Source organism: Rattus norvegicus, chromosome 4, assembly GCF_021556685.1.
Source record: "Rattus norvegicus strain SHRSP/BbbUtx chromosome 4, alternate assembly SHRSP_T2T, whole genome shotgun sequence".
NCBI lineage: Eukaryota > Metazoa > Chordata > Mammalia > Rodentia > Muridae > Rattus > Rattus norvegicus.
The window spans coordinates 105,594,556-105,620,699 of NC_141537.1; the positions used below are offsets into that span (position 1 = coordinate 105,594,556).

Consider the following 26,144-nt stretch of genomic DNA (forward strand, 5'->3'; position numbering starts at 1 on the left):
GAGAAAAATTAAATTGTAAGTGTATGCTGGGGATGTGCTTGCCTATTTTGTACCAAGCTCTAGTTTTGCTCTCCAGCATCATATAAATGAGACTGGGTGGGAGATGCCTGAAATCCCAGCACTGGAGAGCCATCAAAAGTTCAATCACGACCTGCTATAATGAATGATGAATGTGAGAGTTTACACATGACAGCCTGCCTCAGAAAACAAAATAAAACAACAAAACAGAAAAGTGAGTTGGCACTGTACTGTAGCTTATGGTTGTGATCCTAACACTTAAGTAGAGGAGAACTGACTGAGTTTGAGACCAGCCTGGGCTACATAGTAAACTCCAGGACAGAGTAAGCTAGGCTACAAAGCTACAAAGTAAGACTTTGTCTCAAAACGCCCCCATCCCTGCTGCATGAATTTCACTCCAATGGAAAATGAAAGCAGCCTCTTACTGGAAGTGCTGGCTCTGGCTTTTCTCTGTTCTCAACTCTTCACTAGAAGCTTGTAGGCTTTTTCCTGTGCTGTGGAAGCTGGTGCACTTCTAGCATCGTGTAGCCTTCCTGAGCTGCTGTAGAGAAATAGCCAAAGCCATTTTCCACCTCCCCAGCCTTGACATCCTAAATGTGGCCTCTCTTAACCAAAATGCCAGGGACTTACTTTCCTGGGTTGAGCCACTGTGAGGATAGACCACTGGTTTCCATACTTGGACACATTACCTCAGAATGGGCAGAGGATAAAGAGGGTAGGGCCCACTCATATCAAAGCAGACCGAGGGGTTGGGGATTTAGCTCAGTGGTAGAGTGCTTGCCTAGCAAGCGCAAGGCCCTGGGTTCGGTCCCCAGCTCCGGGAAAAAAAAAAAAAAAGCAGACCGAGAGGGACTGTTTGGTACTTTCCCTGCCCTCTGTGGAGTCAGGAGCATGATTACAAAGTCTGGCCTCTATAGAGTCCTGAATTCTTCTCTTAACCCATCCCTTTTCTCACATTCTCCCAACAACAGGTTGTTTCTAATTCTGGAAAGGTTGTGTAGAACCAAGAACCACACCCCACACCCCTATACACACACACACACACACACACACACACACACACACACACACACACACCAAGGCAGACTGGGCCCTGGAAAGAACAGTAGTAATAAAGAACCTGGCGGGAAGGAGGAGTCCAGAAGACAGAAAGCTCATTGTGCTATAGGCCTGGTCCTGTGACACTGACTGTGACTAGCCATGAGACTCTGGGGGAGAGATGCTCACCCCCACTCTCTCAGAACAACTGAGATCCAGGGCTCTAAAAGACCCAGAAGAACAAGAGTAGACAAAAGACAAACAGAACACACAGAACAACCAGCAACTGATAAGCTGACTAGTGCCTTCAGCCTCTGGCTCTGAGTTAGACCTAGGTCATAGACTACACATGGTGGACTGGGTTAGACCTAGGTCATAGACTACACATGGTGGACTGGGTTATACCTAGGTCATAGACTACACATGGTGGACTGGGTTAGACCTAGGTCATAGACTAGACATGGTGGACTGAGTTATACCTAGGTCATAGACTAGACATGGTGGACTGAGTTATACCTAGGTCATAGACTAGACATGGTGGACTGGGTTATACCTAGGTCATAGACTAGACATGGTGGACTGAGTTATACCTAGGTCATAGACTAGACATGGTGGACTGGGTTATACCTAGGTCATAGACTAGACATGGTGGACTGGGTTATACCTAGGTCATAGACTAGACATGGTGGACTGAGTTATACCTAGGTCATAGACTAGACATGGTGGACTGGGTTATACCTAGGTCATAGACTACACATGGTGGACTGAGTTATACCTAGGTCATAGACTAGACATGGTGGACTGGGTTATACCTAGGTCATAGACTAGACATGGTGGACTGGGTTATACCTAGGTCATAGACTAGACATGGTGGACTGAGTTATACCTAGGTCATAGACTAGACATGGTGGACTGAGTTATACCTAGGTCATAGATGAGACATGGCGGACTGAGTTATACCTAGGTCATAGACTAGACATGGCGGACTGGGTTATACCTAGGTCATAGACTAGACATGGTGGACTGAGTTATACCTAGGTCATAGACTAGACATGGTGGACTGGGTTATACCTAGGTCATAGACTAGACATGGTGGACTGAGTTATACCTAGGTCATAGACTAGACATGGTGGACTGGGTTATACCTAGGTCATAGACTACACATGGTGGACTGAGTTATACCTAGGTCATAGACTAGACATGGTGGACTGGGTTATACCTAGGTCATAGACTAGACATGGTGGACTGGGTTATACCTAGGTCATAGACTAGACATGGTGGACTGAGTTATACCTAGGTCATAGACTAGACATGGTGGACTGAGTTATACCTAGGTCATAGATGAGACATGGCGGACTGAGTTATACCTAGGTCATAGACTAGACATGGCGGACTGGGTTATACCTAGGTCATAGACTAGACATGGTGGACTGAGTTATACCTAGGTCATAGACTAGACATGGTGGACTGGGTTATACCTAGGTCATAGACTAGACATGGTAGACTGAGTTATACCTAGGTCATAGACTAGACATGGTGGACTGAGTTATACCTAGGTCATAGACTACACATGGTGGACTGAGTTATACCTAGGTCATACACTAGACATGGTGGACTGGGTTATACCTAGGTCATAGACTACACATGGTGGACTGGGTTATACCTAGGTCATAGACTAGACATGGTGGACTGAGTTATACCTAGGTCATAGACTAGACATGGTGGACTGATTTATACATAGGTCATAGACTAGACATGGCAGAAGTGACGAGAGGCCTTGGACCAGGTCTTAAATGGCCTATCATCGTATCTTTGTGAGCATGTCCAGGAGAATATTTAAGGGACCTGACAGGATCAAAGGAGGACACTGAATCCTGCATCCTACTTCCAAGTGTTATGGAGTTTCAATTCTCTTTATGGTAAGATCTCTGGGAAATCCTTGTTCTAGTGAAATGTGACAATGAACAGTGTGGTATGAAGAAAAACAGGAGGGCTCCGGAAAGGACTCAGTAGGGAAAGTGCTTGCTATGCAAGCATAGGGCTTGAGTTCAAAGCCCCAGTACCCAGGTAAAAGTTGGACGCATGTTTCTGTAATCAGCACTGTGGAGACAGGGGTTCCTGGAGCTCATTGGAAGCCAAACTGATGAGTTCCAGGCTTAGTGAGTGACCCTGCCTCAAAAAGTAGAGTGAGGGCTGGGCTAGAGCTGTAACTCAGAACAGACCGCTCTCTCACTCTGTAGGTTCAACAGTCAGGAAGAAAAAGACAGAGTCCACTAGGTAGTAAAACAGAGAGCAATAAAGACATCCAACGTTGACCTCTGGCCTCTGCACACATGCACACATAGGGACACAGGCACCAGCATTTGCCTACACAGATGTACATATACACATCTATACAAGAGGGAGGGGGAGAGATGGAAAGATGGCTCTTTGGTTAAGAGTGCAACAACATGGCTGCAGAAACAAGACCTGAACAAGGACATCGCCAGGCATGTTAGCACAGATGAGGAGGAGAAATCATTCTCCACAGATGAGATTCTTAACTGGCTATCAATACCAAGTGGTCAGCTCTGTAAGCACTTACATACAAGCAACACCAAACACAAAATCTGCAGGTGTGTGTGTGTGTGTGTGTGTGTGTGTGTGTGTGTGTGTGTGTGTGTAAAACAATAACAGTGAAAGAAAAAGAAGCCATGAATTTGAGAGGGAGCGAAGGGTGATGGGTTGAAGGGTGTTGGGAGAAGAAAGGAAAAGGGCAACACAGTATAATTATATTTTAATTAATAATAAACAAATTTAAACTTATACCTAAGGGGAAGGGGGAAGAGTGCCGTTCTTGCAGAGGACCCAGGTTTGGTTCCAAGTACCCAAGCCATGGCGGACTGGGTTATACCTAGGTCATAGACTAGACATGGTGGACTGAGTTATACCTAGGTCATAGACTAGACATGGTGGACTGGGTTATACCTAGGTCATAGACTAGACATGGTAGACTGGACTTGTAACTCCAGGGGTGTGGGATGATGTCACAGGTGAGACAGGCTTTGTATGTTTAAGTGGACAATTATATCTTATGAATTGGATCTAAGATTACTGTGTTGTGTGTTCTTTTATGTGATGGTTTGAGTGTAGGAAAGTGTGTAGCGGCTGGAGACACTGGGCCGCCGAGGCGGAGTTGGGATGTGTTTCCACCAAGATATCTACCAGATATCTTGGGGCACCGTGGTGCAGTACCTAGCGAGGTAAAAGACAACCAGTACTTTTTTTATTTTTTATATTTTTACAACAACATAGGGGAACCAACATCGTCCTCTGGCCTCTGTAAGCTGTTCATTCACATACTCATACTATTTTAAAAAAAAAACAACCTTTTTATTTATTTATTTTTAAATGTATATGAGTACACTGTAGCAGTCTTCAGACCCACCAGAAGAGGGCATCAGATCCCATTACAGATGGTTGTGAGCCACCATGTGGTTGCTGGGAATTGAACTCCTCTGGAAGAGCAGTCAGTGCTCTCAACCTCTGAGCCATCTCTCCAACCCCATAGTTATTCTTTTTTAAAAAATAAAAATCGGGCTGGAGAGATGGCTCAGCGGTTAAGAGCACCCAACTACTCTTCCAGAGGTCCTGAGTTCAATTCCCAGCAACCACATGGTGGCTCACAACCATCTGTAAAGAGATCCAATGCCCTCTTCTGGTGTATCTGAAGACAGCTACAGTGTACTTATATATAATAAATAAATAAATCTTAAAAAAATAAAAAATAAAATAAAAATCCTTTGATAGACAGGCAAGCAGGCAAACAGACAGCCAGACAGACAGACAGAATGAACTACTGATTCTAGCTGGGTATATTGATTGCCATCTGTAATCCAGGTGTGCAAAGCCTCTGAGCCGCCGCCATCTTTCTCCTATAAACCTGTGTTCTCTATTTTTGCACTGTCTTGGTTCTAGATTGGGAGAAACCAGTGCAGAGGGGATCCTGAGGAAGAGAGAAACAGAAAGGCAGAGCTCGAAAGACACAGGAGGAAAGTGCCTCACACACTTAAGGATACCAAGAGGTCTTTATTGCCCACCAACCACCAGCAGTTTCCCAGCCACAAACAGGGTCCTCTGGGTCTCTCTAACCCACTCTCAGGACCATGAGGTGCAGCCACAGTCCAGCTGTCTCCTCCCAGGGGATCAAGGAACTTCTGGGGCATATGAGGCAGCAGAAGGCCCTCACAGGGACCGAGCAGCACTCCTGGGGAGGAGGGCAGGAGAGGGCCCCTCTTGGCACACTTTTGGGAGGATCACCCCTGAAGAGTAGGGTGAGGTGAGAGGGGCTCTTAAGTGGGGATGGTGCCCGTAGCAAAGAGTATGATGAGGATGAGAATGATAAGGACAATCACACAGATGATGACAATCATCTTCACATTCTTCCACCAGAACTTCCGGGCCACCTTCTGGGACGTCGTCTTGAAGTGTTCAGACTGTTGGGGATAAGATAAAGTAGTGACCCAGTGGCTCCCGCCCTCAGAATAAGTGTACAGATGGACACCCGCATGCCATAGGTTACATTATAAATCAGAGTGAGACAGGGGAAGATGCTGGAGCTGGAGAAGAGCCACTTCAAATAAATAGATACAAAATAAATAGTTGTGTAAACAATTCTTTCGTCTGACAGTAGGAATGGAAAGGTTCAATTCTTTCCTCTGACAATAGGAATGGAAAGGTTCCTAAAAATATCCTGTAACATTTATTTGTGCCTCTGTGTGTTGCCTCATGTGCCACACTGCCCTTGTGGTGGAGAGGGGTGGACTTGCAGAAGCTGGTTCTCTTTCTACTCTGTGGGTCCTAGGGATTGAACTCAATGTAACCAGGTTTGCTGACAAAAGTCTTTACGCCCTGAAGTAGGTCTCTGCCTTTTTGTTTGTTTCACTCTTGAGACAGAATCTCACTGTGTATCCCTGGCCAGACTGGGACTTCAGAGATCTGTATATCTCTGGCTGCTTGACAAATGCCTTTCCACAACAATCTGTACGCCAAGTTCTGCTTTGGAATTCTTGAACTCATAAGGCTTCCCTCTGAGCATGGCAGGGTCCCTTCCTTTTCTTCCTCTTTCTAGTCAGGATCTCATATAGCAAGACTGGCCTCCACTCCTTGTGGAAAAGGATGACCTTGAAGGTTTTTTTTTTTTTTTTTGGTTCTTTTTTTCGGAGCTGGGGACCGAACCCAGGGCCTTGCGCTTCCTAGGCAAGCGCTCTACCACTGAGCTAAATCCCCAACCCCGACCTTGAAGTTTTAAAAATTATTTTTATTTATGTATTTATGTATGTGGTGTACACAAGCCATAGTGGAGGTCAGAGGTCATTTTGTAGGAATCAAGTCTCTTCTACCAACCATATGAATCCCACCACAAACAGAACTAAAATCCTTAGGCTTGGTTCCAAGTGCCTTTACTTTCTGAGCCATCTCAGTGGCCTGGCTTTGAATTTCTGAACCTCTTGCCTCTACCTTCAAAGAGCTGGGATTACAGGCATGTGCCACAATACCCTATTTATATAGTGTCAGGGACGGAACCCAGGGCTTTGTGAATTCTAGTGACGAACTCTACCACCTGTGCCTGATGTCCAGTCTCCCTTCTTTTTCTTGCCCCTGCACTGGCCTGCACACTGGGTTCTTTTACACATATATGCTCACAATCTGAGTTTGTTGACTGGCAGAGAAATCTGGCCTTTGGGGCAGACCCACAGGCTGAGGGGTACAGGAATGTGCTCCAGATGGACACATCTTCTGACTCTATGATACTTTGTCTTCTAGCTTCTGCAGAAGCTAAAGGAAGAACCAAGGGCACTGCAGAAGCTTGGAAAAGTAAAAAAAAAAAAAAAAAAAAAAATGCCTCCTGCTCCCCCAAGTTAACTTACAGACACTAAGTCTCCATGTACCCAGTGAATGCTGCAGAAGGAGGCACTAGATTCGAAGATTACACACTGGACCCAGAAAGCCAGTGTACTCTGCAACACGCTGAAACTGAGGCGCCAGCCTTGGTTTGGGTTGGACTTTTTTCCACCCTGAGCAGCTTGGCCTCAGCCCACGGCTGCAAAGAAGAGGAGGTCTAAGCGAGACATGTAGGAGATATTATTCTGACCCTTGCAGGCAGAGGGATCCTGAGATTAAAGAATTTCATTGCCCTTCCCAGCGGTGTTAAAGCTGACTCAGCAAGATGCCCCCCCACTTCCAGCCCAATAACACCTGGTAAATGCTAAAAGGCCAAGGGTTGCCTAGTATTCATAATTTTGCCTTGGGGGCATCAACTCCAAATGACTGCCAAGGACAAGCTTTAAAAGAAAAATCAGTTTCATACCCCAAAGAAGCTTAGGAATGTAGCAGTTGACTGAACTGTCTCAGAAATGGCTCTGTGGGTGGACCCCTTGCTCAAGCCCAAATGGATCCACTCACTGGGCTCTCTACCAACCAGCAGAGTAGCAAGGAGCTAGAGGTGGGAACTCAACAATCTCCCTCATGGGCGAAAGGGCAGTAGACACGACAGTCTGTGTCCCTTCTGTTCACTTTACCTTCCCCCCAAAACTTCTCTCTCCCTACAAGATCTCTCCCCCCCCACTCCTAGTTTTCTCCCAACCTCACCGTGGCTTCCAAGTCCTCTGTCTTGTTTCGGAGATGGTCCAGGTTCTCCCCTCGGGCCAAGATCCGCTCCACATTCTGGGTCATAATATTCTTGACTCCCTCCACCTCACTCTGCAGGTTCCTGACTCGGTCATTTCCGGCACTCCCACTGGCCTCCTGCAGGTCAATACAGGGGTTAATTAGGCTGGGCAGCAGAGGATCCAAGAGGCCAGAGGAGGTTGGAAGGACCAAAGTAGCTCTACCACTGAGCTAAATCCCCAACCCGAGATTTTAGCCACTTCTAATACTTCAGTTGTTTACAAGGGGAATGTTCTATGGAAACGTTCACGTGGGTGCAAGCGCGTGTATGTCCCAGATCAGCCTCAGGTGTCATTCCTCAGCAGCCATTTGGTTTTTGGTTTTGTTCCCAGAGGCTGGGTCTTCTGTTGGCCGGGGGTTCTGAGATTAGGGTGGACAGAAAGCCTTCTCTACCATCCGAGTGCTGGGAGCCACTGCACCTGAGTGCTTGCACCACCGCACCTGGAGTTTTCTTTTCTTCTAAATGGGTCTAGGGACCCAAGTCAAATCTCCATGCTTATGTGGCAAGCACTTTGTCCACTGAGCCACCTCCCCAGATTTATTCATTTATTTATCCGAGACAGGGTCTCATATAACCTAGGCCAGCCTCAAACTTCCTAAGTAGGATGACCTTGAACATCTGATCCTCCGGTCTTGACTTACCCTGTGCTGAGATTACAGATGTGCCCCATCACCCCTGTTTTATCAGGTGCTGGGGATCAAACCCTGAGCTTCATGCTTGCCAGGCAAACACTCTGTTAGCTGAACCGCATCCTTAGTCTGGCATAAGTGCAGTGTGTGTGTATGTGTGTGTGGTGTGTATACGTGGGTGTGCACACACATTATCAGTAAGTGTGTGTTGGGGAATATACATGTATGCCATGGCACACATGTGGAGGTTAAAGGACAACTCTCATGAGTGGATTGTCTCCTAGAGTTGGACAGACAGGAGTGAGAAGGATATTGAATTCAGGCAGACAGGCTTGCTCTGCAAGCACTTTTACCTACCCAACCATCTTGGCTGCCATATAAGGACATTTTTTTTAAGTCCCAGAAGATGAGATTTGATTCTGGACTGCAAACCACCTTCGGGGGTTTCAGGGTGACAAGGAAAAAACAGCACACAACTGCTCCCATTTTGACACCACAAAGAGGGTCGGGGAGAAAACAGAACTGGATTTCCGTTCTCCTCAGCAGAGCACAGAAAAGTACTATTTTTTTTTTTTTTTGGTTCTTTTTTTCGGAGCTGGGGATCGAACCCAGGGCCTTGCGCTTCCTAGGTAAGCGCTCTACCACTGAGCTAAATCCCCAGCCCCAGAAAAGTACTATTAACTGGTCCCCATAGCCTCCCTCTTCCCAGTCCTAGTGGGTTCTCTCTAAAACTCTGAGAGCTGGCCAGCAGAAGGACCCTTGCCTGGCCCAACCCAAGTTCCTCTCCAGACAGCTGTTGGTGAATTCTGGTTCCAGCTTGCTGGGCAGTGTAACCCTGGTTCAGTCGGTGTGGCCCCCAGAAGGCATCGTGTGCCGTTGGACCGCACACTTCTGCTTTCCCCACAATTTAGCGCCTGGTAGGCCGCACACCACCGCCTGCTTATGTAGATATTAACAAGAGTTCTTCCTGCTGAGGTCTTCTTCCAGGAGGCCTCTAGATAAAGCTTTTGAACAAGGAGGAAAAAGGCCTGACTCCTCCCTTAGGGACCCAGGGGGCCGTGGTACTGGCCGTGGGTGTGGGCTGAAGCTAGATTATCAGGGAGAACCGCCATCTGGCTTCTTTACAAACCCTTGGCACTGTTGCTAATGTTTCTAGAGAAGAGGGGTGCTTTTTGTGGCCAGGCAGATCCTCTGCGTGTCTGCGTAGATACAGTGCGAGGCTAAGGGGGGAGAACTCCAGTCCGCTGGGCTGGAATCTGAACACCAAAGAGCAGGAGCACTTGTGGTCCGGTAATGTCACAACACCCGGCTCAGGCCCAGCTGGAGGAGGCGGAGGAGGGGGAGGGCGCGGCGCAGCAGCTCGGCTTGGAATTTGGGTTCCCCAGCCCCCACCGAAACCCTGATCCCATCCAGCACCGAGGTCATGGGAAGAAGGAGGTGGAGAAGTGTCGGGAACCCCTGGCCCGGAGTGCGGAGCTATTTGTAGACGAGTTGTCAAAAGTAAGGAGAGAGAGGCAGCGCTGGCCCAACCCGGCCAGCCTACTGACGGCCGCCAACTTACCTATCTCGACACAGGCAACCCCCAGGCCCGATCCCGCTCCTCTAAATCTCTCTTTCCTAGTCCCCACGTCACTCACCATGTCTCGGAGCACTTGGGCCTCTCAAAGCAGAACTTCGCCTAGTCTGTTTCCACCCAAGGCAGCTACAGCTTCACTTCCTGCTTACTCCAACTTTCTGCCCGCCTCCTGCCCATCCCGCGACTCCAGCCTCTCGGGCTCCTGTCACACGTAACTAACTGCAGGTTTCTCCAGGTAGGCGGCCGCCCTCTACTGCCCTCCTCCTAGTCTCCTCCTAAACAAAAGCTTAAGCAACAGGGCAGGGGAGTGGGGGAGGGGAAAGCGTCTAAGTTGTCAAGAAGGAGAAAAGAAGGATCAACAACCCTGCTAAGTTTTCAGTAACTTCTTTTTGTGCTTCAAAGGAGTAATTCTAGTTTTTTTGACTTAAATTAGCCTTATTTAGATAGCAACGAATATACAGGTGAAAAAATCTTGCTGGGCAACCTTTGTCTCTGAGCCATCCTGGATGAGAAGAGAGCACTTTAGTGAGGATTTTAATCCCCAGAAAACGGGGCTGGAGAGATGGCTGGGCAGTTGAGATCACCTGGTGCTTCTGCAGTGACCCAAGTTCAGGTCCCGCACCCACACCTGGCTGCTCACAAACACCTGTATCGCAGCTCTAGGGGGTCCGGATGCCCTCTTCTGGCCTCTGAGGGTATGTGAACACACATGTGCACACACACACACACATACACATAATTAAAGTCTTTAAAATCTCCAGGAAAGTTCCAAGTTGGCCCTGGGGGAATCTTTGCCCTCCTCTTTGGATTCTTCGTTGCTGAGGTTGACCTCCAGCAGTAGGAGGAGTACAAACAGCAGGGGCAGGGCACCTTAGCCTTGTCACAGGACAGGAGACAGTCAGGGAAATGGATCACTCACCAGCCCCTCCTTTCCTTCTGGAGTTCAGCAGTCCGGCATTTCCTTCCAAAGGTCACCGTGGGGGTTAGTGACCCTGGTCAGGAGTCAGATGGATTAGGAGGGGGCCTAAGCGGAAAGGGTTTTTCCACCACACGTGGCTTTCCGCCAGAGAAAATCTGCTCTTCTCCGGATGGAGTTTGTCAAGACAGAACAATAACAGGGCACCAAGAGAACACACATTCTTTCCCACCCCAGAATAAATAACATTGTCAAGGAGGAAATCTTAGCTCCTCCAACAAATAAGTCTTCTTTTTTTTTTTTTTCTTTTTGCTATAATAAATTTAGAATCTCGGAATCATTTTAAGACACTTTTGTGTTTTCCCTTGTACATGCTCAGGGACTCAGGGAGGAGCTACATCTACAAACACTGCATGCTTAGTTTTACAGAAGCAAATTGAAGCAACTAGTAACACTTTAAAAAAAATCTTTAAACAAAGATTTATCATTATTATTTTTAAGTGTGCGCATGTGTGTGTGCAGGGCGGCTGGGTTAGGTTCTCTGGTAAGTTACAGGCAGTTGTGGGCTGCCTGATGTGGGTGCTGGGAGCTTAACCCTTCAGTGAGAGTAGCACATGCTCTTAGCTGCTGAACTCGCTCTCTAGCCCCCTAGTAATGCCTTAAAATGGCACAAGCCCTTTCCTTCCCTATAAGCAAAAGAAAAATCTAGAATAAACAGGAATGAGATCACAACAGAGAATGTCTGTTCTACTACACTTGATCTTAGGCAAAAGGCTAAGAGACTGTCAGTTCTAAATGAGGTCCTTACCATCCTGCTAAGTGGCACGGCTCAAGAGGTCACAAAGAAAGAAATAGGTCCTGGAGAGGTGGTCCATTGGTCCCTTCCGGAGGACCCAAATTGATTCCCAGCACCCTGGTCAAACAGTTACCTGTAACTCCAGCTCTCCAGCTCTAGAGGAGTGGACGGCCTCTTCTGGCCCCAGCAGACCTTATATTCATACACACAATCAACACAGACATACATAGTTAAAAAAAAAAAATAGGGCTGGAGAGATGGCTCAGAGGTTAAGAGCACTGACTGCTCTTCCAGAGGTCCTGAGTTCAATTTCCAGCAACCACATGGTGGCTCACAGCCATCTGTAACAAGATCTGATGCCCTCTTCTGGTGCGTCTGAAGACAGTGACAGTGTACTCATCATATATAAAATGAATAAATAAAATCTTTAAAAATAATAATAATAATAGGGGGTTGGGGATTTAGCTCAGTGGTAGAGCGCTTGCCTAGCAATCGCAAGGCCCTGGGTTCGGTCCTCAGCTCCGAAAAAAAAAAAATAATAGTAATAGGCAGGTGGATCTCTGTGAGTGTGAGTCGAGGCCAGCCTGGTTTACTTATCCAGTTCCAGGCCAGCCAGGGTTATGTAATGAGACTTTGTTAAAAAAAAAAAAAGTTTTTAATAAAAAATTAAATTAAACATTTTTAAAAAGTAAAAGTATTTTTTAAAAATACTCTGTATTTTAAAAGATTCATCTTAAACCACAAGGAGGTCTATAAGACAGAACCTGCCTGGGCCAGATGTGGTGATGAATGCCTTTAATCCCTTGTGAGGCAGAGGGTGGGGATCTCTTTGAGTTCCAGACCAGCTGCTCTACAAAATGAGATACAGGACAGGCAGGACTATGTAGAAAGACCCTTTCTCAGACAGACAGACAGACAGACAGACAGACAGACAGACAATCAGACTGTGTCGATGACTCTCTCAGTAGCAACAGTGTTTGCCTAGAAATATCCAGAGCCCTGGGTTCTGTCCCAAGACCTCCCGCCCTCAAATGCTTGCTCTGTACTTGTACTGTCCAATACAACGCTGACTACATGTGGCCACTGAGCTTACAGAGTGGCCAGTGAGAACCGAGGTTGTAAAATGCATGCCAGATTTCAGCAACTTGGTATGAAAAGAAGAATGCTATTTTTATAAATGTCATGAGTATTTTATAACCTTGTGCGGTACTCCATACCTGTAATCCCAGAACTCAGGAATCTGAGGCCATGGCAATCACAAACTCAAGGAGACCTTGGGCTACAAAGCCAGACTGTGTCTCCAGCCAATCAATCATCAGTCAGTCAGTCAGTCAGTCAACCAGCAACACATTTCCTTTCATATGGTGCTGGGGTCAGAGTCCAGTGCTTCCTGTGGTGCCAGGTGGCCACTCTACCTGCTGACCTACACGACACTTCCAGCCTCTCTGAAGGTTTTAGTTTGACCGCTAGAAAAATTGAAGCTACACAACTAATAAAAACTTTATTCTCTTTTCTTTGGAGACGGGTGCTGGGGATTGAGCCCAGGGGTTCGTGCACATTAGGTAAGAGTCTACTGTGGTGTCAAATCCCCAGTCTCATTGCAGTGACTGTGAAGGACTTAAAGGTGTTGGAATCCTGGGACTGCCTGAGTCACCTGACTCAGGGTGGACAACCGAACTTAGGTTCTCCTGCAAAGGCAGTTTGTACTCTCAACTGCTGAGCAACCTCTCCGGTCTTCTCTTTGGATTTTGGTTTTTGAGACAGAATCTCATGATGGAGTTCAAGTGACCTGGAACATGATATGTAGCCCAGGCTGGCCCACAATGGTCTTCCTCCTCAGGTTCTAAATTCAGGGATTACAGGCGTGAGCCAAACGCCCAACTGTTCTCTTTCCTCCCTCCCTCCCTTCCTCCCTTTGCTAAGGATTGAACCTTCAGACTCTGGGCTGGCTGTTAGCCATTCAGATTGTTTTTCTGTGAGGTTTTCGTTTCTAGAACTTCAGAAGACATGAATAGCCAGTAGCTTTTCTGAGCCTGGGTTGTTACAGTGTGATATTTTTCTCCCTTGAGACAAGGTCTCATGTAGCCCAGGCTAGCATGGAGCTCATTACCTAGCTGGGAGGGATCCTGCTGTCCTCAGCTCACCGGTGCTGGGGTCGCAGGCTCACAGTACCATACTTGGGAGTGGGAACCCACCCTTGATTACAGTAGCTTTGTAAGGAAGAAGGCTGTATGCTGTGGCACTAAGCCATGGCGGCATTCTAAGGATGACTTCAGTATCTAATGAATGGGCCGACTTGGGATCTCCTGATGTGCTACTCAGCTGCACAACCTTGGGCAAGTTTCCCTCTGGAGCTTTCAGTTTCTGGTTCCACAAATAGGAATGAGAACGAAGGGTACTTGCAGAATCTCATTCTGTGCCAGGTATATGGCTCACTTATGTAATCTCAGCGTGTGAAAGCCAAGCAGGAGCCAGCCTGGACTGCACTGTGAGCTTGAGGTGAGCCTTGGCTAACAGAGTCTCGGAAACAAAACAAAACAACAACAACAACAAAAAGACAGTAAAACAAAAAGTCAGGCCTAGTACCACATTCCCATACTCTTTGTACTTGGGAAGCAGAGGCAAAATGATCAGGAGTTCAAAGCCAACCTCAGCTATATAGCTATAGCCACAATCTATCTAAAAACCAAAATCAAGATGAGTGAGAAAAAAAAAATAGGTAAGAAAAGAGAGAAAATGGAATGAGGAAATAGGAAAGAGGAATATTACAGTCTGAAAAGGAAGCTAGTTTCAGGCCGGCTGTGTTACATGTCAGGACGTCATCTCTAAAACGAACAAAGAGTGGTTGGGCATAATGGTTCGTGCTTTTTTTTTTTTTTTTTTTTTTTTTTGGTTCTTTTTTTCGGAGCTGGGGACCGAACCCAGGGCCTTGCGCTTCCTAGGCAAGCGCTTTACCACTGAGCTAAATCCCCAACCCCGGTTCGTGCTTTTAATTCTAGCAATCAAGCAACACAGAGAACGGATCACTGGGAGTTGGAGGCCAGCCTGGGCTATATAGTGAGTCTTGTCCCACAGTTTCAACCAAACAATTGTGCTTTAGTCTAGATGTTAGATTTGGGGAGGACCAAAAAGCATCGTCTCCTTCAGATGACAAGCTATGAGTGCCCGCGCCATCCAACCACCGATTGCCGTGCAGGAAGGCCCTTTGTTTAGGAGAAACGTGTGGTGGCTCTGTGTCATTCTGGGCTCTTTGTGTACTTTACCTGCTTCTTTTGTTGTGCTGCTTTCTAGGACAGCCTTGTTTTTTGGCTGGACATTTAAAAAATAAAACTATTTTGGGGAAAAATTTAAACAACATAAAAACGAGGAAGCTGGTACCAGGCATGGTGACACATGCCTGTAAAGCCAGAATTGAAGGGTGGGGTGGTGAAGCAGGAGAGCTAGCCTGGGCTAATGCATGAGCCAACATACAGCAACAAAATGAAGCAGGCATAAAAGCAAGGGCTTGGCTATAGTTCTTGGGTAAAGTTCTTTGACTTTCACCTTGCCTGACCAGGTCCCGGTTTGATCCCAGCACTGCAGCTGGACTTGTTCCATATTTTCATTCATTCTGGGTCATTTTATAGTGTTTATTCTATTCGTCCCACCAACTCCAGCTTCCCAGTGGATGCCAGCATGGTCTCTTCTCTAGACCCATGCATTTCCGAACTCACCTTTCCGGTCCCATTCATCCCTTTAGAACGTGCTTATTGTATTCCCCAAACACACTTAAGTAAATTCACCTTACCTCCAGGTTAAAGCCAGACTTCCTACGCAGGCATCCCAGGTGTTCACCCATTTCTGCAAGCTTTCATGAGACAGCATTCTTAGACCTACCCATGTCCATCCCCAAGCACCCATTCTTGCTTAATGGCTTTGTTCCTTGGGCCTGTGGAAATTCTTCTCATATTTTTCTGTGTCTGGAATTCCCCACAGAACGAAATTCTCTTCTTCCTTCCTGATCTCTACCAATTTCCGTTTGCACAGCATCTGTCACACGCATGCACATCGCTGTGCACACATTCTGCTTCTCCAAGACGTACATTTAAAAAAAATTATTGTTGTTTGAGAGAGTACTTTGTTTTATAATCTTAGTTAGCCTTTAATTTATGGTAATCCTCCTGCCTCAACCTTGCCAGTCCTGGGTTTACAGACACAGGGCACCACACCTATGTTTAGACATAACACAATACTAGTTTTTAAAAAATAAAAGGGTGGATCTCTAAGTTTAAGGCTAGCCAGGCTGGAGAGACGGCTCAGCGATTAAGAGCACTGGCTGTTCTTCCAGAGGTCCTGAGTTCAAATCCCAGCAGCCACATGGTGGCTTACAACCATCTGTAATGGGATCTGATGCCCTCTTCTGGTGTGTCTGAAGATAGCCACAGAGTACTTATACAGAATTAATAAGTCTTTTTAAAAAAAAAAAAAAAATCTGAGGCCAGCCTTCCTATCTACGTAGTGAGCTCCTGGCCGCCAAAGCTACTAAGACCATCTCAAAAACCAAACCAAACCAAACACGAACCCCCACAAAACACAGAATCCAAAGGAAGTAGCTTTTATCTAGGAGTAGTTTGGACACACTGAATCAGAGTACCCTGAAACAGTGCATGAGGCAATGGGGGATGGGCTTCTTCTGCTTGGTTTTTAATCAGGGATCTCCAGAGTAGCTTTTGGGGGCAACTTTTCCCAGGCAGACATCCTCAGTTGCAAACCTTCCTGTTAGTTATTGCCGGTACTCCTGCTGAGAAATGTTGAAGGCTAGCAGGGACTCAGTTCAATTGTTTACCCAAGCCTATTGGAACATTCTGTGGTTTAACCTTTAGCAGGCCTGAGTGCAGGCCTCTCGAAACCTCCCCGACTCCACTTCAGAAAACCTTAATTGCTAGAAGTGGGTAGTGAACAGCACCTGTCATCCCAACTGCTTGGGAAGCTGCAGTCAGCCTATGTGACGCAGGAAAAACCCCATCTCAACCGTAGAAAGCACAGACGCCAAGAGTGGTGGTCCACACTGGCAATCTCAGCTCTTGGGAGCCTCAAGACCCAAGATAAATAAGTACCAGATTAGCCAGGCCTGCGTAGTGAGGACCTGGGGGTGGGGGTGGGGGGAGACTAGATCTAATGATTTCATTTCCCTTGGCAGCTTGCAGGGGCTGTCCTCGCTTTGTGTTACATAACATAGCCTCACCTTAGAGCAACCTAGTCAACGTTTTGAATGTTAGAATGGAATAAGTTTGTATGTTCGTTTGTTTTGTTTTTCTTTCTTCTTTTCCTCCACAATGCAGAGAAGATTTATTAGAAAAGACCCATGAAGAAATGTATCGCCCGACCTTTGGACTATTTCACGAGACATAACACTGAGGGCTGTGTATGAGTCGGGAAGAGATACGGTGGAGACCAATGACTCCTGGAACAAAATCAAATCATGCCACCCGCAAAGAGCTGCTGAATTATCTCAGCCCATTAATTGTTTGTTTTAGGGCAATTTTGTTTTTTCCAGACAGATGTATTTCTTGTATCCAGAAAGCTCTAGATGATTGCTGCCACCCTACTTGGATCACCCAGAACTTTAGATTTCTCAAAAGAAGCTGTCCTTAACTTTACAATCATCTTCCCATTTTTAAAAAAGATTTGTTTATTTTATGTACGTGAGTACACTGTAACTGTCCTCACACACACCAGAAGAGGGCATAGGGCCACATTACAGATGGTTGTGAGCCACCATGTGGTTACTGGGAATTGAACTCAGGACCTCTGGAAGAGCAGTCAGTGCTCTTAACCACTGAGCCGTCTCTCCAACCCGCTTCCCATTTATTTTTATTTGGTGTTCTGCCTGTATGTATGTCTGTGCACTACGTGGTGGAAGTCACAGAGACTAGAGAGGTATAGGATGGGAGGTGTTGACAGTTGAGAGCTGCTTGAGTGGAGGTCAGAGGACAACTTGCAGGAGTTGATTGTCTCCTCCCACCAAGTGGGTGCCAAGGAGTCTGAGTTTGGTAGCAATTACTGAACCATCCTGCCAGCCTTTGTTATCGTTGAAAGACCCCCTCCCAGAAAGGGAATTGTACAAGCCCAAGGCCCTCAACTATAGAAGTAAAAAGTAAGTTTTTAGATATGTGGGACAAGCTGACCCAACATTTAGACGAAACAGACCATAAAAGAAAACAAAATACAAAAACTAGACTAAAATATGGGCATTGCTCCATGGGCCACCTGGCGGGGAAAAAGAAACAGTCCCTGACCCCCCGGGAGACCCGACCACCATGTACTTTTTGCTAACTCATTGTTATGATTATAGCCAAAATAGGTAACATACACGTATGCCTCATTTACTCCACCAATCACATCCCTGTAACCATACATCTGCTTCTGTAAGCCTGCTTCTGCTCCCAATACACTATAAAAACCCGTCCCTGGTTCTGCTAGGCGCGCCAGTCTTCCGAATTGACTGGGACGCCCACAGATACCTGTGTATCCTGATCAATAAAAATCCTCTTGCTAATTACAGCCTGTGGACTCGGACTGGTCATTGGGCTTGAGGATCTCCCTCCTGAGGGAAGATTCTCTCTGAGAGTCTTACAATCGTCTTAGTCTGTGCTCTACTCTTGTGAAAAGGCAACTCCTGCAAAACGTATACAGGAAATATTTAACTGGGAGACAGATCGCTTGCAGCTTCAGAGCCTCAGTGCATTACCACCGTGGGGAAGTCCACAAGGTGGCAGGCGTGGCAGGCGGGCAGGGTCCTGGAGAAGTGCTTTACATCCTGATCTGCAAGCAGCAGGCAAAGACCCTGGGCCTGGCATGGGCTTTAGGACCCATCTCCTCCAGCAGGGACACACCTCCTAATCCTTCCCAACAGTTCACCAACAGGAAACCACAAATTCAAGAACATGAGCCTTGGGGGTCCGTTCTTATTCACACCAGCAAGTTATTATTATAATTAGTCTCGTGGATGGAACCGGGACTTTGTGCTTGCTAAGTGCACACTTCCACTCCACTCTCCATCCCTCCCTTCTATGGGCGTTGCTACTGTTCTCCTCCTCCCCCTTCCCACTTCTTTTTGACAGAGTCTTATGTGGTCCAGGTTGGTCTCCAATTCCAAGAGATATAGCCAAGAGGGGCCTTGAACTCCTTACCTTCCTGCCTCTACCTGCCAAGTGCTGGGACTACAGGAGCGAGCCACTTGTATATTGCAGACCAGAATGTTAAACTTGATGGAATTAACTTTGGGGGTGGGTACTTCTGAAGGTCCAACTCTTGGCCTCATGCATGTGAGGCAAGTACTTAACCACTGAGCCCCCTGGCCCAGAACCATCACTGTGCATAGTTCCACAAGGGTCAATACAAACTTCCCAAGCTGCACACCCTCTCTTTGAGCCACAGGTTTTATTTTTTGTTTTCTGTGTAGGGATGTTTTGCCTGCTGGGCCACAGTTTGATAGTGCTTGAGAGACTCGTCTCTTATAGGTCTGTAGCTTCCAAAGGGACATGACCTGCCTTGCCTGTTAGGATAACCTAGCAGTGGACATGTCCCCAACAGCAGGGGCACCACTGGCCTAGTGATTCCAGCTGTCAAACACATCTGGCCCAGTGACCCCTGCTTTTATGTCTACATCTGCCGGCCGAGGAGCTCAGTGTGGCTCAGAACTCCTGCGGACTTCAAGGACAGCAGCTACAATAACACTGAGATATTTGTCCTTTTAGGTATGTTGACATTTGCACTGAGGCTGGCAACGTAGTGGGAAGGAAGATAGAGGTGAGAGGCCAAACCTACTCCATCTTGGGACCAGCCTCCATCTTGAAAAAAAAAAAAAAAGCCTGAGAATGACCTGCAGCAGAATGGAAGCTGCACCCACAAACCAGGAAGGACCCCCAGGGCTTGTCCTCAGCCAGAGTTACTACCTAGCTACTTCCTAGCAACAGCTAATCAAAGGTTAGTCTGATTGTTTCAGGTGCACTTTCAGACCATTTGTGATTGTGTACGATCTTGCTTCAGAGCACCCACCTGTCGGCTTACAATAGACATTCAGTTAGATGCCTGCCAGGATGGACACCACCTCCCCCACCTCTCCGTCATACACACACACACTTTCATTTTCTATAAAACCATGTCCCGATAAGAGTTCAGGGCTGCTTCACCAGACTGTCTTCTGGGTCAGCAGTGAGTAAACCCAAACTCCAGTTTGTAATAAAGAGACCCTAGTATGATTACATCAGAAACAGCTCCTTGGTGGTCTTTTGTGACTCACAAATTCTTCCTGCCATACCATTTGGCACTACAGAGGCAGCAAATTGGAACAGTATCCAATATCCAATTGCATTCCTCACTGTCACCCGTTTGCAATAGTTAGCCATTTACTTGCTGTTCATCCATCAAGTGTATGTTTTTTGGAGACAGTGTCACACTAGGCTAGCCTCAAACTTTCTATTCAGCTAAGAGTGGCCTTGAACTCTTCATCCTCCTGCTTCCACCTCCCAAGTACTGAGATTACAGGTGTGTATGTGCCAACATGCCTGGCTTGAAAAAAGCCTTTCTTTATTTTCCTTCTTTTATATTTATTAAAAATTTTAAACAACGTATTTTAATGCCAGGACTGATAGCACACTTAAATCCCAGTACTTTGGAGGTAGATGCAGGTGGATTACTGCGAATTCAAGGCCAGCTCTGTGTCTAATGTGCATTCTAAGGTCAGACCTACCTAGAGAGATTTTGTGTGATTGTGTGATGCTCCTGGTGGCCAGAAGGGGGCACCTGATCCCCTAGAGCTGAAGACTCAGATTTTGTGAGCTTCAAAGACAGGTGTTGGGAGCCAAACCCTGAATTTCTGGTAGATCAGTATATGCTAGTAACTGCTGAGTCGTGATCCTTTCTCCCTCCCTCCCTCCCTCCCTCCCTCCCTCCCTCCCTCCCTCCCTCCCTCCTTCCCTCCCTTTCTTCCTTCTTCCTTTTAAATTCTGGGTATGTGTGTATCTGATGCCTTCAGAGGCCAGACATTGGATCAACCTGTAGCCAGAATAACAGTGTCTGTGAACCAGTCAACATAGGTGCTGGCCTCAAACTTGGGGCCTTTGAAACAGAAGCAAGTGCTTTTTTTTTTTTTCTTTTTTTTTCGGAGCTGGGGACCGAACCGAGGGCCTTGCGCTTGCTAGGCAAGCGCTCTACCACTGAGCTAAATCCCCAACCCCCAAGAAGCAAATGCTCTTAACTAATGAGAAATAGTTCCACACTCCCTAATGATTTTTTAAAAAGATTTATTTATTTACTATATATAAGCAAACCGTAGCTGTCTCCAGACACATCAGAAGAGGATATCAGATCTCAGATATCAGATGGTTGTGAGCCACCATGTGGTTGCTGGGATTTGAACTCAGGACCTCTGAAAGAGCAGTCAGTGCTCTTAACCACTGAGCCATCTCTCCATCCCCCCTAATGATTTTTTAAAAATACTTTATTTTTATTATTTTTGATTTTTAAATGTATATAATAAATGTTTTGCCTGAATGTATGTCTGTGCACCATGTGTGAGCCTGGTGCCCATAGAAGCCAAAAGTGGGTCTTGGATCTCCTAGAACTAGAGTTACAGATGGCTGTAAGTTTCCAAGTAGGTGCCAGGAATTGAACCCCTTGGAAGAATTATCATTACTCTTAACTGCTGAACTATCTTTCCAGTCCCCTTTATTTTATTTTTAATTGGGGGGGGGGTAATGTGCACATGAGTGCAGGTGCCCATGACTGCAGGTGCCCACGACTGCAGGTGCACATGATTACAGAGGCCCATGAGTGCAGGTGCACATGAGTGCAGGTGCACATGACTGCAGGTGTCCATGGAAATCTGAAGCATCAGAGTTGGAGTTATAGGCTATAAAATATTTTTTTATTTTCCTGATGTAATTCTGTCATTGAGGCTTACTGCCTTTGTCTGTTAACCTAAGTCTAGTCCTGGAAGCGTCTAGCCTCTGTTATGATCTTATGTAGGTCTAGAATGTTTTCAGCCTCTGAGATTTACTGAATAAACCTACCTCTTTCTAGCTCTGGGTGGCTGGTTCAACTCAGCTGTTCTGCTCAAACTCCTGATTCAATCTGGCTTCTCTCTTGGTCTCTGACTGAATTGCTCTGCCTGACTTCATACTGACTTTGGCAATCTGTTCTAATCTTCTGGCTTCTCATTCCCTGGCTCGTTCTGTCTTCACCTGTGTCTAGCTTGTTCTCTCTGCAACCTGTCTCTGTAAAACTCATGAGTAAAACTGCCTCCTCTCTTTCTGCACTGCTCCCCCAAGAAGCTTCCCTTTCCTCTCTTCTTCTTCTTCTTTTTTTTTTTTTTTTTGGTTCTTTTTTTTCGGAGCTGGGGACCGAACCCAGGGCCTTGTGCTTCCTAGGTAAGTGCTCTACCACTGAGCTAAATCCCCAGCCCCCTCTTTCCTCTCTTCTTGTGGAAGGCGGGCATATCTTACTCTGTCAAATCTTTCTCTGGTTCATCACTTTTTCTGCCACTCAGTTACACATCACTTTCAAACACGGCTGCTTCCTTCTACAAACTAACTTTACCTTCATTGTTTGGGACTAAAGGCGAGTACCAAGGGCATTCTAGCCAGAGAGATTAAAGTTGTATGCTAAGGGCTGAGTCACACCACAGCTAGAAACAGATTTTTTTTCAGTAAATAACACAATCTTGGAGTTCACAATGTGATCAAATATCCTGCAGCAATAGGCAGTTGTGAGCTGCCCAATCTGGGTGGAGGGAATTGAACTCTGGTCCTCTGAAAGAACAGTATGTACTCTTAGACACTGAGCCATCTTTCTGTGCCTTTATTTATTGTAGAAATAGGGAATTATGTATCCCAGGCGGTTCCAGTAAGTAATTAGGATGATCGTGACGCTCTCCTGCCTCCACCTCCTGGGATCACAAATGTGTACACCAGACATTATTGTCTCCAGTGCTGGGGACCGAAGCCCAGGGTTTCATGCATGTGAAGCAAAGTTTCTACCAACTGAGCTATGTCCCCAGCTCACCAGATGACAATGTGGTGCGTGATTGTGCCTGTCATATGTGTGAGATGTGCACATGCCACGGTGTACATGTGGAGGTCAAAGGACAGGCTTGTATATTGGTCTTGTTATCCATCTTACTTGACAGAATCTCTTGCAGTTCACTGTCAGATTAGCTGGTCCTGCAAGCTTCCAGGAATTCTCGGGTTGGGTTTCTCTTATCTTCTTGGGACCACCGAGATTACAGATGCATACAGATGCTTCTAGGTTTTACCTGGGTTTAGGGAATCCAAACTCAAGCCCTCAGGCATCCCACTGAGCCATCTCCACAGACCTCAGTTTGTGACTTTTTTTTTTTTTGGCTGTTTGTTTGAAACGGTCTCACTAAGTAGCCTTGGTTGCCTGGAGCATGCAACATAGACCAGACTGTCCTCAAATTCACAGAGACCCGCCTGCCTCTGCTTCTTAAGTGCCAGGATTGAACGTATGTGCCTCCACAACCTGCTCTCAGCTTGCAATTTTTAGAAGTACCCTTTTATTTTTTTTATTTTTATTTTTATTTTTTTTGAGCTGGGGACCAAACCCAGGGCTTTGCGCTTCCTAGGTAAGCGCTCTACCACTGAGCTAAATCCCCAGCCCCTATTTTTTCTTTTCTATTTTTCGGAGCTGGGGACTGAACCCAGGGCCTTGCGCTTGCTAGGCAAGCGCTCTGCCACTGAGCTAAATCCCCAACCCCTAGAAGTACCCTTTTATTTTCTTGGTTTTGAACTTTTGAGATGGAGCCTCAGGATGCAGCCCTGGCTATCCTGAAACGCCATAAGTAGGCCTGGCTTTCATGGAACTTGCAACCACCACCCCTGCCTCTGAGTCATGTGTGCAAGGGTCACACTATTGTAGGTAGCCATGCCTAGTTTTTTTTTTTCAAGATTTATTTATTTATTATATATGAGTACATTGTAGCTGTCTTCTGAGACACCAGAAGAGGGCATCAGATCTCATTACAGATGGTTGTGAACCACCATGTGGTTGCTGGGAATTGAACTCAGGACCTCTGGAAGAGCAGTCAGTGCTCTTAACCTCTGAGCCATCTCTCCAGCCCCCATGCCTAGTTTTTAAAGTTATCATTTTTGCCAGACATGGTGGCATATGCTTTAACCCCAGCAATTAGAAGACAGAGGTAGGTGGATCTTCTGTAGCTGGGCAAGGTTTCCAGTGGCGGGACTGTGTCACATTTGATTGGTTGTTGGTCAAGAAGTTCTTGTGGAGATCCCTAAACATTGCAGGCTGATGCTAGGACAGAGGCTCGCTCTCTCTCTCTCTCTCTCTCTCTCTCTCTCTCTCTCTCTGAAAATTATCAGTGGGGCCCCATTGCTGAGGACGACTTCCACACAGCTCATTGAACATAGAGAGGTCAAGCTGGTGCAGGCTGGGAGCCTTCACCCCTACATTGGCACAGGAAGGTACTCTGCAGGCTACAGGAAGAGAAACCTGGACACCATCTCAGCCACAAACCCCTCTACCTACAACCTGTCCTGCCTGCAAGATGTCCTGGGGCATAGAACTTATAGGACAGCCTGCCAATGTTAGGTTTAACTTGAGACCCATGCTAGGAGAGAGAGTCCATGCCCTACACTGTTTGGATAGCCCAGAACCCAGGGTAGATCCAAATATGACTGATCAAAAAAAAAAATCAATGAAATTATTCCTGGTGATACTCGGCTCTACTCAGATCGGTGCCTTGCCCAGTCACTGTCATCAGAGAAGTTGCCTCTTGCAACAGACAGGAGCAGAGACCACAGAGACTTTATGCAGGGAGAATAAATGGAAGGTTAGCTTCTCCCTTTGGAGATCAGGGAACCCTATGGAAGTAGAGGAGGTGTCAGGGGATGGAGGACACCAGGAGAACATGGCCCACAGAATCCAGTGAGCAGGGCTTACCCAGGCTCAGAGTCTGAAACGAAAACACTGGGCCTGCATGAGTCTACATCAGGTCCTCTGCGGTATGCTATATGGTATGGCTGTTAGCTTGGTGTTTTTATGAGACTCTCAACAGTGGGAGCAGGGGTAGCTCTAACCCTCTGGCCTGGTCCTGAGACTCTTTCTCCTATGGCGTTGCCTTATCCAGTGTCAATACAAGGGCTTTTGCATGCCTTATTGTATCTTGTTTTGCCCTGTGTGGTTATCATCTCTTGGAGGTGGCTCTTTTCTGAAGATGAAAAGGAGGGGGAGTGGATCTGGGTAAAGGGGAGGTGGGGGCTGGGGGAAGCTGGGAGAAGTAGAGAGAAGGGAAACCATGGTTGAGATATATTGTATGAGAGAGAAATCTTTTTTCAATTAAAGAAAGAAAGACTATGGCTCTGTTTAACTAAATAAAAATGTAAGAGAACTGTATGTATAACAACACTGAGTTTTTGTGGGAAATATATTTTTGGAGGGCTATGGGAGAAAAATAAACCAAGTACTAGCAGAGTTCTTAGCTGATCCACGGAGCTTGCTCTATTTGTGTAGGTGGTATAATAGGCAGTTTTTTTTTTTTTTTTTTTTGTCACCTTGACACCAGCTAGAGCAATTTTCCCAAGCATGTGAGGGAATTTTTCTTGATCAATGATTGATATGGGAGGGCCCAGTTCAACGTGGGCAGTGCCAACCAACGGCAGGTGACTCTGAGGTGTATGCGGAAGCAGGCTGAGTAAGCCAGGAACTAACTAGCAAGTCAGTAAACAGCATTTCTTCAGGTCCTGTCTGTAAGAGGAGGTCCCTGTTTCCCTAATTGGTTCTGGATTTGTCAATAAAGAAGGCTAGGGGCCAATCGCTGGGCAGAGGGTACAGGTAGGACTCCTGGTCCCAGCAGGAAAAGAGAGACGCAAAGGACAGAGGCTTTTCTGCCACGCTTTGGAAGAAGAAGGATGCAGCAATCTTGTAAGGCCTTGGGGAGAGCTAAGGCCTGCGGCCACCGCTATGGGCAGGTGGCCAAGGATGTTTAGTAGGGGCTCAGTGGAATAAGCCACTAAGTTTAGGGGGGAAGGAGGGACGGATATAATAAATTGGTAAGGACATGCCTTTCCAGGCGGGAGACATCTGCACCCAACAATTTATGCCTAGTAGGCAAGTTAAAAAAGCAACAAGCTGTGTGTGAGTGTTTTTTATCCATGGATTCAAGGGTCTCAGGTGGGAGCTGGTAGCGCGACCCCTCCCGGAGGAAAGCGGCTGGAACGCTCTCCCAACCCCCAGCAAGGGCGGGTTGAAAGAGAAGCCAGGTTAGGGCTGGCAGTGACGTTCCCGGAGCTAAGCCGGGTAGAACGATAGGAAAGCCGTGAGGGGCTGGTAGGTAGCATAGCAGCTCCCAGGCAAAGGCGGCAGTGATTTTTAAAATTACTCGCAACACCTGTCCTTCAGATCCTGCCTTGTGTTCCCACCCATCGCTCGGTGATGAACTGTGA

At 46.7% G+C, this 26,144-nt stretch overlaps 1 protein-coding gene and 1 long non-coding RNA gene across 3 annotated transcripts; one reads left to right on the plus strand and one right to left on the minus strand.

Annotated features, from left to right (window-relative positions):
- Nucleotides 1–5,100: 5,100 nt before the first annotated feature.
- Nucleotides 5,101–15,643, minus strand: Vamp8 (vesicle-associated membrane protein 8). 2 transcript variants are annotated; one of them, NM_031827.2, is made up of 3 exons: nt 10,032–10,172; nt 7,687–7,842; nt 5,101–5,531 (listed from the first exon to the last, which is right to left on the minus strand). In NM_031827.2, exons 1-3 carry the CDS (start codon nt 10,032–10,034, stop codon nt 5,388–5,390), a joined length of 303 nt encoding a protein of 100 aa, NP_114015.1. In that variant the 5' UTR covers nt 10,035–10,172; the 3' UTR covers nt 5,101–5,387. The 2 variants fall into 2 exon arrangements, with proteins under 2 accessions (NP_114015.1, XP_087515601.1); XM_087659475.1 differs by lacking the exon at nt 10,032–10,172 and adding an exon at nt 15,470–15,643 and having other exon boundaries at nt 5,105–5,531.
- Nucleotides 9,471–18,225, plus strand: LOC134486592 (uncharacterized). The gene is made up of 2 exons (XR_015686685.1): nt 9,471–10,205; nt 17,004–18,225. It is a non-coding gene; the product is annotated as an uncharacterized LOC134486592 (long non-coding RNA).
- The last annotated feature ends 7,919 nt before the right edge of the window (nt 18,226–26,144 follow it).

What these genes read in the sequence shown, in the direction of transcription:
- Vamp8 (XM_087659475.1), bottom strand. Translation starts at nt 15,520, where the DNA reads ATGGGTGAACACCTGGGATGCCTGCGTAGGAAGTCTGGCTTTAACCTG. An exon ending in AGTCTGGCTTTAACCTGGAG is followed by an intron (nt 7,843 to 15,469) that starts GTAAGGTGAATT and finishes ATTGACCTGCAG; the next exon opens with GAGGCCAGTGGGAGTGCCGG. An exon ending in CAGAGGACTTGGAAGCCACG is followed by an intron (nt 5,532 to 7,686) that starts GTGAGGTTGGGA and finishes TATCCCCAACAG; the next exon opens with TCTGAACACTTCAAGACGAC.